Raw genomic sequence first — 15,876 nt, forward strand, 5'->3', positions numbered from 1 at the left:
CCACCCAAGAAAGTTATTTTCCTGTGCCCCTGTCGAGCAGAGCCACAGAAGTGATCCCCGGGGTGTATTTCCTATTTCCCATCCACTCATCAAGATTTTTCTTGAAGAGTGCTAATGAGGAAACTTTGCTTGACATGGATGGGTAGCTTGTTCCAGAGTAAGGGAAGTCTCTAGGACAGGAATCTATCCCTCCAGCATGTCCTGTTTACTGTGGTGACAAGGTTTAGGTTTCTAGAGCGTGTAGCTCGGAGGGATTGGGATTTCTTTAGGTGTAGCATGTCCAACAGCTCTGGGTTTCACATAGCTTTATATGTTAGGCAGAGATCACCTCGGAGTAGGCGATATGCTATGGGGTAAATCTGGAGTTTTTTGAGATGGTCAGTGTAGGGCATCTGTTTGAGGCTAGTAATCCTCTTTGTGAGGTACTTCTGTGGCCTTTCCAGCTGCTGTAGATGTCTTGTGAGGAACATTCCAAAAGGGGTGTTGCACTCTATAATGGGTCTAATGAGTGTCGAGTAGAGGGGAACAATGACCTCTTTTTTCCTGGATGAGAACCCTTTTGTGATGAGGTGTGCCATGTACAAGGATTTTCTGACTACTGTGGTGATGTGATTATTAAAGGAGAGACTACCGTCCACCTGGGTCGCAAGGTCTCTTATCACACATTCAGCATTAAGTAGACTGCCATCTATGTGGTAGTTCATGGGTACAGAGTTTTTACCAAAGAGGATGACAATGCATTTTTTGGCACTGAGCTTGAGGCCATGGCTCTAATCCGAGGCATCTGTCTCAGTGAGGCCCTTCTGTAGGATGTCAACATAATTTAGGGACTCGACTATGGCTCCTACTTTGCAGCCATCTATGAACTTCATTAGCCAAAGGCCTTCTGTGTTAGCCTGTACTTCAGAGAAGTAGATACCAAACAGAAGAGGTCCCAGGACTGAACCCTGTGGTACTCCACTTGTCACTGGTTTGAAGTTAGATTTGGAGTCTGCAACATTTACAGTGTGGGTTCTGTCAGTGAGCCAGTTGGTAACCCATCTTGTGACATAGGAATTTATACCTAGTTTAGTGAGTTTAGCTATACTTCCAGAATGGGGAATGGTGTTGAAAGCCTTGGCGAGGTCAAAACAGGCTGTGTGAACCACCTTACCCAGCTTTGGTGACTGCCACAAAGAAGTCGATCAGGTTCAGGAGGCATGATCTGCCTTTCACAAACCCAAACTGGGTAGGGTTCAGAGTTTGGAGGTTACCGATGTCTTGGTTTATGACTTCCAAGATGATACATTCCATGGCCTTACAGACCATGCTCATCAGGCTAATACGGCAATAGTTCCCGGGATCAGTGGTGGCTCTCCCTTTGTGGAGTGGGATAATTGTAACTCAGTGGGCACAAAGCCTGTGAACATGGTGCTTAGGTGGGGAGCCAGTTCATTCTGAAGTTCGTGTAAAACCCAGCCTGGGATGTTGTCCGGTCCCATGGATGCTGTGTTTTTGGCTTTAGAGAGTGCAGCTTTTACCTGCGTAGTTGTGATTACAGGGACTCTGCATGCTTCCTGTATAGATATGGGTCCTTTAGGGGGTGAGAGGGGTGTAAAGTTAGCACTGAACCTATCTGCCAGGATGTTGGCAATATCAGTTGGTTCTGTAATTTCCATGCCATTGTGCTGTAACTCAGAGCAGATCTGGGTGTTGTCATTGAGATTCTTGACATAGCTATAGAATGCTTTGTGGTTGTTCCTAGAATCAGTGGTGATTTTGTTTTCGTAGCTAGCTTTGGAGGATCTTATAAGGGATCTCAGCTTCTTACTGAGGCTGACCAGGGAGCTCCTCCACTCATGGGATTTTACTGTCTTTTGCAACAGTTTCTTCCATCTGTTGTAGAGTTTGTTTATGGCAGGGGACCACCAGATTGGTGAATGACAGTCATTGTTTGGTCAGTGTTCTACCCTGGTAAATTGATATAAATTTAAATGAATTTAAATAAATAAATGAATAAATAAAAATAAATTTTAGCAACTGCCCAGTAGTGGGTGGTTATTATAAATAGAACATCCACATCATCTGCATCAGAAGTTCCATTAATTTTACAACAAAGAATTGTTCTGGGCCTTTTTGCTGCTATCATCTGTGAAGTTTCTCCCTGTAACCTTTTATCTGTTGCTTTACTTTTTTATTTCAGAAATTTTGCAACCAACTTAATGTTATGAACATCATCATGTTTTACTAGCTGGGAGTTTCCAGAGAATTTACAAATTATTCACTTATACTGTACTGAGCCCGTAGAAAAGGGGGAGATGTATCATGTCTGCAGCTAGTGGGGTTTAGTCTGAATGTAACAATAAAGACTTGTAAAAAAGTAAGAATTCATGGGCATTCAAAAGCTGTGTAGCTGCAACAGTTGCATACCCTTAAAGTTTCATTTGCATTTATTACATAGGCCTCATTTCAAGGAAGCTTTAAGGTATTACACAGTGGAGAGTCTGTACTTTCTGGGTCTGTTTGTTGCTGATGCCTATGTGGCTTCCTTGTGTGACCTTTCTTTGTTTTGGTTCTTGTTTGGCAAATTTTGCAAGAGAGTGTGAGATCTATACAGATTATCAAGATCTTACACTGAAAATCCATTTTATTGTGTTTCTAAGGAGATGACAAATGGATTATTTGTCTTACTTTCTGGCCTCATCAGCACTGTAACCATCACCCCGAATTTGACCCAAAAGTCCAACTTTGCCCTCCTCAAGAATGAGGTCACTCAGGGAGAGGGGAATCCACACACAGAGACCTCAAGAACAACATATACTCATACTCTTGATTCCTTGTTAGTACAGTCAGAATTCTGGGACTCCTACTGAAAGAAATTCCCATTAAAGGGCTTACCCATCTCCCCCACCCAGGATGGGGTAGGGTAAACTGACATTGCAAACAATCCCATCCATTCTGAGCTGGTTCCCTGAGTGTCTAGTGCACTACTCACATTAAGGTCACTGAGACTCAGCCTCAGCATTACCTGTCTATAGCACATATCCAGCAGTGGGATGTAGAATACTGTTTAAGCATCCAACAGGTGCTAAATACCACTCGGTCATTGGTGTGACATCCCCCCTCTGGGCCAGTAAACAAGGAGCCTGAATCTTCACCACTGACATTAGAGAGGGACATTCACTTGGAACAAAAATGGATGCACACACTATTTCCAGATGCAGCTCTCTGCATCAAGCACAATTTCCCTTAAGAGCTCACAGGGAACAAACTCAGTCCTGGGGCTGGGTCCTTTCTCTCTTTCCAAATCCCCAGTAAGACACCCTACTGACACAACCTTAAATATGAGTCCTCAGCCGAGTGTCCAAGCCAAGTCCTCCAGCACCCTCTCTGTGAAACCAGTGCTTTGTGTCCCTGCTCCAAGCAGTTGATACACACACACACACACACACACACACACACACACACACACACACACACACACACACACACACACACACACACACACTCACACACACACACACACACACACACACACACACACACACACACACACACACACACACACACACACTCACACACACACACACATGCAAATGCACACACGCTCACACATGCACACACGTGCGTGCGCACACACACACACACACACACACACACACACACACACACACACACATGAGAAAGGCTTGCACATATTTAGTAGCTATGCCTTCTTCTGCCCAGACTATAAGGTAGTTCACTGCCACCAGATGCTCCAAAGCCAGATACTCTAAGGCTCTTACAAGGGTACCCAATTATACTGAGTGAAATTAATATTAATACAAATGATAGCATTTGATCAATGCAGTAAGGCTTTCAGAAGTGGCCACAAAGTCACCAAATACATATAAGTACTCTCAAAGGTTAAAATATTCTTGAAAATACCAGCCACAATGAAAAGTTTAAATATATAAGCTATAGCTGGTAATATCTCACATCATCACAATTAGTGTAAAGTATTTTTCTGTGAATTTGCGCAAAACATTGTCAGAAATGACATATAAGAAGGGTCAATTTCCTACTGAAGATTGAGGAGCATTTAGTTATGACAAAGTTGTCACTGGAATGATAAAGTTTTCTGCATACAGTACATTGTGGGCGATGGGACATGGGCAAGATATCTGAACATTCTGTCCATAACCTCAGTTCAGGTATGGACTCAGGGAGTCAGCAGACCAACACAGAAGGGATAGAGCAAGTTTTCTCTCTACTACTATGGAAGAGATGACCCAGTCTAGTATAGGAGTATCATAGAAGATGTTGGAATGTTATTCCATGACTTGTGCTTAAGGGTAGGGGGTTAAAGAAAGGGTGCATAAGGTGGGCATTTATAGAGGCATGGCTGTCGCTATGTCACTGCGATGAGAATACATGTTTCCACAAAAAAGACAACAAATTTATATGGACAACTGGAACATACCTTCCAGTAAAACAATCCATCACCAGCAGAAAGGGTATAAGGGACTGCAGAGAACTGCAATGAATTAAAGAGTTTGAGGTAGGAAGCCTTGAATGAGAAAAGTGAGAGACACATATCACTTAGGATCGCGTAGGAGACAAGGCTATACTGAGTATGTAATAAAATTAATGAGAATGTGCAACCTTTCATAAAAAACAATTTAAAAAAATGAACACAACAGGACTGGACATTGCAATAACCCTTGTGGTCTGTCCAGCAATAAAACTGAGATGTGATATCTGTTCAATAATCTGATGTAGACTGACCACATAGACAGGTAAGATATGAAGCTGGCTTTGGAAATGTTCATATGTTACAGAAACAGAAACCTTTGAGTAAAAAACTAGCTCCATTACTGCCCACCTTTTCAGCTGAACTTCCTTACTGTTTTCTTCTCTGCACAATTTGTTTTGGAATACTCAGTCTATATCAGATTAGTATACATGTTAAAGTTATTCTACACCATTTCTCTCCGCTCTTCACTTACCATGTCTTTTCTTAATTTTTTATCTCTCTTCAACTATTTTAACTCCTTATAGTATTTTAAGTTTATTTGTGGAGCATTTCACTAAGCTGGTAAAAAAAAAAATAAAAATAAAATGAATAACTAAATTAATGTCTCAGCTTCACTATTACATATGGCAACATCTGATTTCAATATAATAGTCATACTCAGCAACGCCCATCCATTTTACTTCATGTTTTTAGTACATAATACTTACATTTTCAAGAAGTACATATTATTTTAGTTAACACTATTATGTAAGTTTTCATTACGCTATGCTATACTGTAATTAATGCAGTCCTGCAATTTTCTTCAATAAAGATCGATTTATCAGATTTTCCTCAAAGGTCCCCTTCTGAAAATGGACTCTGACCACTAGAAGCAAGCTCATTCAAAATGAAACAAATAAATAAATACATAATAAGTACATTTGTTTGTCAGAAGCTGTTTGTAACATCTAAAGATTGGTTGACAAAAGAACGTGAACAATTAATTCAGTTATGTAAGCAGGCTTTGCAAATCTATAAAAGTGACCCATCCTGTAACACTTTCAGTATTTACATCCTACTCAGGAACTTAACCAAACAATCCATTTGGTGACATAAAACCAAACTTCACAAATAAAAACAACTCTCATTGCTACACTGCCCAAAATAACTCTGGCATTAAGTCAGCCTCCTCACTGGCTGATAAAGCCCATGCTGAAACATACAAAGCAGAATCCAATGTCCACAGAGAATACCGTCAATCACTGACTTTCTTAATGAATTCAGATATCTTTCTATGACATCTTCCTCCTCCTGCATATCACCTGACTGTTCATCAGCTGACAAACCACCTTACATAACTACACTCTACCCCCAAACAGTCAAATATGGACACATTACATCAGCAACTTGAAAAACTCACCCTAAATGCACTAATAGGAGCTGACAATACCTCACCTTGGGTTGTCTACCATGGTACGTAGCACATTATCCAATTTTTTTCTATATCTACAACCTCTGTCTCAACTTCAACTCTATGTCTAATGCATGGAAAACTGCCTACGTCAAACCACTTCTAAAGCAACAAAATCCAACCAAAACATCCCACTTTCACCCTATCTCCATCCTTCCAACCACAGAGAAAATTCTAGAAAAGAAAGCATACAAACATAACCAAATACTTACAGCAATATCACCTCCTATCTTTGAAGCAGCATGGCTTCTGGTCAGGAAGGAATAGTATGACTGCTCTGTGAACTCTGACAGATGACAGCCTTCTTAACATGACAGGGGTCAACTTACAGGATCATCTTCATTGACCTTCCTTCCGCCTTTGATTTAGTAGACAAGAGTGTCCTACTCAATCACCTGCTTGGCACTGGAATAAGCAGCACTTTGGCTGCTTGGTTCAGAAACTTTCTCTATAACAGAACTTTTAAAGTAAAGATTGTCTCGTCTCTCTCCACAGAAGCCCCCCTTACAAAATCAGTATCATGAGGCTCAATTCTTGTTTCCCTACTATTTTCAACCTTTATTAACAAACTTTCCTCATCCTGCTCATCTTCCACTAATCATGTATGCTAATAACATATTAATATTCATGTCAAGCCATTTGCACTCTGACCTACAGATCAAATGTAAACAAGACCTGTCAAATCTCTCCTCCAGGCTTAACCACAAAAATATTCTTCTCAATGCCAGTACAATAAACACCATGATTTTTGTGCATATAAAAATGGGTAAAAGTTCCCTCATTGCAAAGCATGCTTGATATTCCCAATAACCAAACTGTAAGCATAGTTTCTTTCTAATACTTAAGCATTTGGCTTTTGCAGTTATCAATGTTCAATGTCATGTAGAAAAGACAAAATCTACAATTAACCAACTATTCATTTTACTCACAAGCTGTCCCAACTTTTCTTCCAAGTAGCAAGAGAAGTAATAGGCAATGGAATCCACTTTGCATAGTTAGAACATGGACTTCATTGTTATTGGACTGTAATAAAAACAGTACCACTTTTTATTAATCTCTGACAAAATATGTCACATTATAGCTAACTGCCCAAAGAAGAACACCACTGCCACATAATCCAAAAAGCCAGGTGGGTTCCAATGAAACAAAGGGCCACTTTCTTAATAGGTTCTTTCCTCTACAAGCTGCTACACTGGAACTTATAGGTCTCCTCTTCATTATCAAACCTACCACCTACTCCAGCATCCCCCCTGCAAAAAAAAACTTCCAAGTGCAATCACAATCTGGTCTTATGCTACAACATCCTAGAACCAGATTACAATCTCTCTCTCTCGTCCACTCCATGCCATCCGGCACATCGGGCAATCAGCATTTTCAAGGCATTTGTTGTTTCGGTAGCAGTTACAGTTTTATGGGGAGGAGTTGTGAGCCCAGTGCCTGAGGACAGACTCACACACACACACACTCACACCTAGGGACAATTTGGAGTATCCAGTCCACTTACTGCATGACTTTGGAATGTGGGTGGAAACTGGCGCACCCGGAGGAAACCCACACAAATCTAAGGAGGACATGCAGACTCTGCACAGAAGGCACCACGGCCTAGAATCTTACAAGACAGCCTCTTGCTGTGAGACTTGTTTGTACATACCAGAAATTAATTTTCAGTATATATTCACTAATGTATTCATCTTCCTTCCCAACATACCTTCCTCAGTACTTTAGCACTCACTCAATGGAAATAATTTATATAGGCTTGTTTGAATGATAAAAATGCCTTTATAATAAGTTGAACTATAAGCAGTCTATGCCACTTTTCATTTGAAGAAATGCCTTCTACATTCTACCTTGGTGATATGGGGTTTGTTCAGAGGCCATAACTGAACATGGCAGACAAAAACATCTGTCTAAATTGTTACTGTATTGGGCGGTATTGAAGCAATAACAGGCACTGAAAGACCTTTCACCATCTTCCTCTCTTTTGTACTTATAATCTCATTTACTAATTGGTATGGTTAGCTATTCCAGGGGATGAAGTCACAACATCTCTGTGGCATACAACAAAATGATTTGTCCCTGCAGAGGGTTACCTCCATCTGCAAAGAAATACAGCTATAAAAGCTAGGTAGACATGAGGAAAATAATTCTTCTTTATCACTTCAGAATATACTGTACCTGTCCTCATAGCCACTCTTGATACCAACTGATTTTATCTACAAACTTGTTGGAACAAAGTTTACAGTTTCATTCTCATGTTATCCCATAACTAACCCCAACACTTTCTATGAAAAAAGTCAATGAGTCACCTTTTATGCCCTAGTCTAATATAAATTTTAGGTATCACTTTTGGATCCATCTTCATTTTTTTATTTTATTTTTATTTTACATTTGTTGACAGGGCTAGTCTAACTGGATATATGTCCATTTTCAGTAAAGGCCCGGGGAGATAAGCTCCACATAAACAAAAAATATTAGCAACTTCAGGTACAGTACTAATTTAAGGTGAAGAATGCAACTAATTATACAGCAGCAAAGCAACTATAAAGTAACATATAATAAGAAGAAAGGCAAAGAAGTTCTTTATAGGTATATATAGGTGAAAACATGTTCATACAGTAAAAGTACTTACTATACCAGTTCATACTCTGTAGTGGTTCCTAGATAAAAGTAAGTTGTTAGTTAGCTTAACTGGATCTACTCTCTGAGGCTCATGTAAGAGTTGGATAAAAATTGCAAATGGTTAGATAGGTAGAGTTTAGACATAGTGGAGGGTATTATTAGCCTGAGTTACTACATGGGCATAACCAGCATTTTTTAAGGTATTCTCTAAGTTGTTTTTTGAACAGTTGCACTGAGGAGAGAGATGAGAGTTCCCTGGGAAGCAGATTTCAGGATTTACCCCTGGGTTTGGAGAACAGTGAATCCCCAGCCTTATGTTTGGATTTAACTGTAGATACTGGTACTTTATTGGCTGAGTGAAGGGTTGTCAGATTATTATAAGGGGTTAGAAGGCTAGTAAGTATTGGGGTATTATTGGGAAGATAAGGGATCTTGTGGGCAATAATAAGTTGGTGATTATGTAATTCCAGCCAACCTAGTTGCTTTAGGTTTTGGCAGTGGTGAGTTCTAAATGAGGAACCAGTAGCAAATCTGGCAATGTTATTGTAGGAGGTAGCCAGTTTGTTAAGGTTGTTTTTTGATAGTTTGGTATAAATGGGAGAGGCGTAGAGGAGGGTAGAGATTAGATGGGTATTGGCAATACTTGTTCTAGCTGTTGGAGTAAGGAAGGGTTTGTCCTGTACAGGGAGCCTACTTTTCTGTTAACTGATTTTATTGTTGTGTTAATGTGTGTGTCAAAGTTAAAGATTATGGTCTACTGTTACACCTAAGAACTTGGTGGTTGGGTCAGAAGACTTTCTGCATCCTTTTATTGTATGGACTACCAATTTTATACTTCTTTCAAGCTTGTCCAACTTCTTCAATCCCATACAGCCTACACGTTTTCATGAAGAAACAAGGCAGTTTCCATCAGTAGACCAAAAACCTGGAACTGCTTCCCATTTTAGGTCTTTACTTGCATGTGCAATTTTTTTAGTACTCAAGTAAGATAATACTTCAGACTGCAGAAACATGGTCAGTCTTTCAAGACCATTTTTGCAACTTCCAGACTATATCCCTCTTTCAGATAAATGGTGTGCCCTCTTCCCCAGTCCTACTATGGACAATGATATTTCTGAGCTGCACACCCTGTTCAATACTAGGAATCCAGGCATCCTGAAGAACAAAGGAATTTAACAAAATATATAACCACAAACCATAGTAAATATGCCAGGGTTTAAATTCTGGTACATCTTTTTGTGCAGAAAAAAAAAATTATTTTCAAGATGTGTACACAATGGCATACACACTTGTGTGCCTTTCTCTTCCCGCTTCAAACTGTTCTTTTGTAATGATTCCAAAGGTAATACATTGAAAATGATAGCTGACATGTTGCAGCATTTTTGTCTGTTGTACTATTGCTCTTATAATTCTACAGATCCATTGTAAGGAAATACAGACACTACATTTGCAGTAATTCATGTTATTTCACCCTAGGCTGTGGCTTGAAATGATTAGTTTTATTTGGTCCATGTAACCAGCTACCAATTAAATAAATCTATGAAGAAACATAGGACTAAACAAACAAGCAAACGGAACTCTTCAACAACTTCTGACTTAACATAATTTTAGCACACATACTGCTAACACAACGGTAGACATTTTGTATCAACGTATGCTTATGGCAAAAAAAGATCCTCTTCTTTCTCCTTTGCTAATAAAGCCAAAAGTGACTGCATATTTAATCATATGGAAGCACTCTGTTATACCCATATATTTTAACGGGCCAAAATGAGAAGAGATTTCCAAGTAGGAATTTTCTTCAAGGCCCAGTGAGTGACACACATACTTACACATCCTCCCTTTGCAAAACAAAATATTGTCTAGGACAAACTCAAATGTCAAATATTTTTCCATGGCCCAAGTGATTCAACTGTAGTACAAATCTGCAGATTTATCCAGTAGCCGTATAGAAGGTAAAATATCTATGCCAAACACACAGTTCTATATTACATTTCCCCAGGTGCAGATAACAGGAACACCCTTTCCTCAAAATTTCAGCTAATGTGCAATGATTTGTACAAGGAACTCTTGGCTAGCTAAAATAAAGAAAAAAGGTTAATGTGAATAAAAGATTTCTGTATGGTTGACTCTTCAAATGTTTCTCAAATGCAGTGTCGCAAAGCGGCATTTCAAAGATGGAAAGATCAGATGTCTTTCACACATAAAAAGAAAATCAATACCTTCACCAAGTTCCAAACAGTAATTTTCTGCTTAAGATATGCTTGCAAGAAAAATAGAAAACGTGCCTGAAAATCATATCTGCAAGCAACAGTTAGTAAAATAAAAAGGATTTTTACAAAAGAATTACTAGGAAACTAGCCCCATTGAGGTTCATTTTAAGAGCAACTTTTTATCTTCAACATAAAGCAAGCATGTAGCCTTTGTGTTATGTAATGACAGAGAGCACAGCTTCTCCCTGACATTTGGACAGAGGATGAAACTTTGCCATCAGCTCAGCTTGGAGATATGAATAGAAAAAATCTAAAAATTCTGTTTTCATTAAATATAATGTTGGTAAAGAAAATCAGATACATACGGATCTCATCATGCAGCTCTTCTGCAAGTTTTGGCACTTTACTGAGGAAGGCTAGACTCTGGTTCATCCGCTCTTCAATGACGTGAAGGTGGGTATACACCTGTTGGCAATTAAACAGAGATTATATTTAATGAATGAGAAATTTACACATTTCCGGTACTGTATTTTTCATTAACAATGCAGGACAAATCCATGTACTAACCATGTACTATGTACTAACGCTCCTGACAATATTCCCCCTCTTTCCTAAATTATGCTGCTGATGGTATTGCTCTCCCAATTAGCATCATTATAAACAGATCCATAAATTAATCCTACGTCCCCAAACTTTGTCACACAGCTTATATCATCCCTCGACATAAAAGTGGCAAAAATACCAGTGTCTCTAATTTCCACCCTATTGCCCTGCTCTCTCCACTCTCCAAAATCCTTGAAAAGTGCATTCACCACCAACTTATGCCATTCCTGACCCAAAACAGTCTCCTCACACCCACTCAGCATGGCTTCCGCCCAGCCCACAGCACCATTACCGCTCTTCTCTCCTTCCTTGAAACTGTCAATCAAGCCCGAAATTCAGGACACCTAGTTTCTACTGTACTACTAGATCTGTCTAAGGCATTTAACACTATTTCCCACAAGCACTTACTCTGCCATCTCTCAAACCTTCACCTTTCACCAAAAACATTATCCTGGTTCTCCAGCTATCTATCTGATAGATCTCAGGCAGTCAAATGGAAAAACTCCACCTCTTCCTTCTAACCTACCCCAAATGGTGTTCCACAGGGATCCATCCTTGGGCCCATGCTTTTCAACATTTTCATCAATAACTTTCACACTGCTATTCCTGACACAAAAATTATTCAATATGCAGACGATTCTACCTTAATCTGCTCTGCTACTAACCTCTCCAAACTGCTGACAAAAACCCAAACTGCATTCACCGCAGCAGAAAACTGGATGCACCACAACCACCTCTCTCTCAATGCAAATAAATCTAAAATCCTACAATTCCCCCCCCCCCCCAAGACCTTTTCATTCAACAAAAATGAATTCAAAGTCCTTAGCCAAGCTAACTCACCCATAGAAATGGTGCCTTCTGCAAAACTACTAGGCATTACTGTGGACGAACACCTCAAGTTCGACACACATATACAACAAAATATTTAAAAAACCCACCAAAAGCTAGGTATGTTGTATAGGAACAATCACTTTCTCTCTCACTCCACTAGACATACTCTGGCCACTACATATCTTCTCCCTTCCTTATTATAAGGTGCTCCTCTCCTAACCAACCTGTCCGCCTCTACAACCTCCAAACTAGAAAACTGCTACAATAAAATCTCTAAATTTGCCACAAGTTCAAAAAATTCCACCCATCACTGCCTCACCCTAAAATCATTACATTGGCTCGAACTTTCAAACTACCTTGACTACCTGCAACTATCCACAGCACATAGATTTGTATTTCATCCTACAAAATGCCCTGCTCTAGCTAATATCCTTCCCCCTTATATTCCTAATAGAACACTCAGATCAGGGCACCAGAATCTAATTGCTATCCACAAACCTAAGTGTCCTGCTGGCCAGCTTCTCCTCTCATATGCTCTAGGCAAAAAAATGGAATGCCGTCCCCACCTCACTAAGAACCACATCTAACTCTGACAACTTCAAAACCTAGCTTTTCAAACAAGTGTCCACTAAATGGAAAAGCACCTGCCTCCACCCTACTTAATTTCCTTTCTAAGCCTATACCCTAGGGGTCCCTTTTTCTCATACTTCAACTCTTTACAATCTCCCATAGTCGTATACCTATGACCCTACACAAGCTCCCTATAATTCCATTAACTTCACTCTCTCTAACCTACTAACAATTACTACAGCTATGCTCACATGACTCAACTTTGTAAATAATGTAAATAATGTGAATAGTTTTCTACTTCAAAAACGTGCATGTTAAGCAAGCATATCCAGAATTCCTCTCTTTATATATGTAACTGACTTCCACACTCAACACTTCAGTGCCATTGCTCAAAGGAAACTGTATAACCCTTAACCTCTCTCTGTATGAATTCTGCTAACTATGCTTGTGAATATCCTTATTTGTTAACTCTCTTTACAATTTCATCTTGTATACTCCTGTATTTTACTGTAACTGAATTTGTACAAAGCTTTCTTGGAGATTTTCTCCCCGGGCCTCCACTGAAAACGGGTCATGTTTGCCCAGTGGACTTCCCCGGTAACCAAACTGGAAATAAAATAAAATCCAAATCAAACATGCATCCATTTATTGAAAAACCTGCAGTAGACAGGTGCTCTGTATGCTCTGTACATAAATGGGAAATCACTTGTTCATGCAGTCAGGAAAAGTAGTACACGTTTTGCTTAAAACAAAACCAACCATGTTTGCAGAAAATTTGCCCACCATTTTCCAACATACATTGTAGAAAGTCAGGTCACTGTCAGTCTGATTAAATTTTCAGCTTTTGTAACCCTGACTCAACCAAATTTGTAATGCTTTACCACCATACCACTCAACCTCTTACAGCAAGAAATCTGGACAAAGCTTAAATAATTGGAGTGGGGTGGGGTGACAAAGGCCCAAAATAGGGACAATTTTAAATATTGCTCTTAAAAACTTAGAAAGTTGAATAACAGGTTTTGCATTGGCGTGAATTTTCTGAAAGGTATGAAGTCTGAAACTCAAATGTTTCTCATTATTTTTCTGACTTCAACCCTCAATGATATGCCAGAAACCCACAATTTTATGAGAAGCAGACCACAAATATGATGCAAAAATCTGTACCACACAAACAGGTTAGATAAGTCCCTAAAACACAGATAACTAGTTCAGGCATATCTAACTTGGTAAGAATGCAGCACATGCCTGGGCTGTGTCCATTTCAGACTCATTCATTACAAGAAACAGTCTGTTTAATATAATTTTTGCACAGAACTGGAATGGATTGCTTGTATGTGTGGTGTGTGTGTGTGTGTGTGTGTGTGTGTGTGTGTGTGTGTGTGTGTGTGTGTGTGTGTGTGTGTGTGTGTGAGAGAGAGAGAGAGAGAGAGAGAGAGAGAGAGAGAGACAGAGAGAGACTCAGCAGGGGCAAATAAATTATACAGTGTACTGCTGCCATCTAAAATGAAATAAATTGTATTTTAAGGTGTTATGTTACTTTTAGGGCTGCTAACTCATTTTGGATAGGTTATATGTTGAATGTGAAAGTCACTCGCTGATATTACAAGATTTTTTTCTAAGTTTTTAATAAAAAATAAATAAATAAGGCATTATTCCTCCAACAAGTACTTAAGGGCTGGTAACTAGCTTATGCATAGTATGTCCCAGTGATACTGTGATGTGATTTGGGGGGCTGAATATTTTTGTGTGGGTAGAAAAACATTCAAAATTATATTTCAATCAAGCCAATGTGGGACACCACATATTAAGGGACATTGTTATTCCAGCTTGCTTACATTTAGACTGACTGGCTTCTGCAAGGACACAGGCTTTAAATACCCAGAATGCGTGATCAGTTCATCGCACTGCTGTCCAAGTGCATGAGCGAGAGCCAGTCTTTGAGTGTCAGGTATCAAGAAAGACACCCTCGTCTACAGCAGGTAAGGGGAACCTCTTCTCCTTGCTCTATATGATATAAGTTTCAGTGCCTTCTTTTTCAGTCTTTTTGTACATCTGTGACTGATGTTATACTGCCTTCATACAGAAAACCATTGTCTCTTATTCAATTATTAACTGTGTTGTTGGGTTTAAATAGCATTGCACCTTTTCTCCTTGTTAGTATTGTACTGCTGTTCACTTTTGATTTGCTCAATGTAGTGTTATTAAGTTTAAATAACTCTGCTTAATTGCACCTCATTGTTTTAGCGCTGTCATAACTGGCATTACTTAATACTGCAGTGCTGTACTTTGTTCATACTAGGTATATAAAAACAAAAGTACTTACTATCTCAGTAATTGACTGCACTTTTTTATCACTGATATTGTTGCAGTTCTGCTTGTTCTAATTAGTACAGTCTTACAGTATTTAAGACTACTGCTTATGTTTGTGATATATCTGTAGTGTTGTCGCCTCACAGTAAGACGCTGTCCGGTTCGACTCTCAGTTAGACCGTCTTCTGTGTGGCGACATGTGTGAATGGGCGTACCTTCGGTTGAAGGTTGTGCATCAGGGCTGGCAAGTCGGTACGTAAAAATCAACTGCCAATCATTAGTGGACCGGAGTTCTGCTGTGGCGACCCCTAACCAGAAAAAGCCGAAAGTCACAACAACAACAACAACAAACTGACTGCCATACTGTTACTGCACTTAAAACTACTCATTTAGATTTTCTGTAGCTGTTACACTTATTGCATCTGGATCCATTGAGTCAGACTTCCTATTGTGCATTGTTTTTAATACCTACTGGCTAGGTGGAGACCACATTAGACTAGTGGGTAAAGCTATTCACTGAATTTGTCACTGTAACTGATGTCCTCATTGACTACACATATTCTGCCACTTTTACATTTCTCTTTGCACACTGTGACTACTATAGTAGTTACAACACATTCTTTCATCCTTTAGTCATATCCTAATTTATTTCCTTTTTCTAGCCCAGTCAGTTATCCTCCTCTTAAGCTATCCATGCAGAAGGATATAACCAAGTTTGTTATCCATGTGTCTGAGGCAGGAAAGACTTTGGTCTTGAGTTATATTTTGCCATCACTCAGAATGAT

At 39.4% G+C, this 15,876-nt stretch overlaps 1 protein-coding gene across 3 annotated transcripts in view; it reads right to left on the reverse strand.

Moving 5' to 3' along the window:
• The window catches only part of LOC122809173 (amyloid-like protein 2), a 1,365,390-nt gene that overhangs the window by 264,874 nt on the left and 1,084,640 nt on the right, over positions 1-15,876 (reverse strand). For all 3 annotated transcript variants that reach the window (XM_044080467.1, XM_044080466.1, XM_044080465.1), the window contains exon 11: positions 11,143-11,242. In XM_044080467.1, the coding sequence (XP_043936402.1) occupies positions 11,143-11,242 (100 nt within the window). The remainder of the gene's footprint in view (positions 1-11,142; positions 11,243-15,876) is intronic.

The sequence above is a fragment of the Protopterus annectens genome, chromosome 8.part0 (assembly GCF_019279795.1).
Source record: "Protopterus annectens isolate FY-2018-M chromosome 8.part0, PAN1.0, whole genome shotgun sequence".
Taxonomy (NCBI): Eukaryota; Metazoa; Chordata; order Ceratodontiformes; family Protopteridae; genus Protopterus; species Protopterus annectens.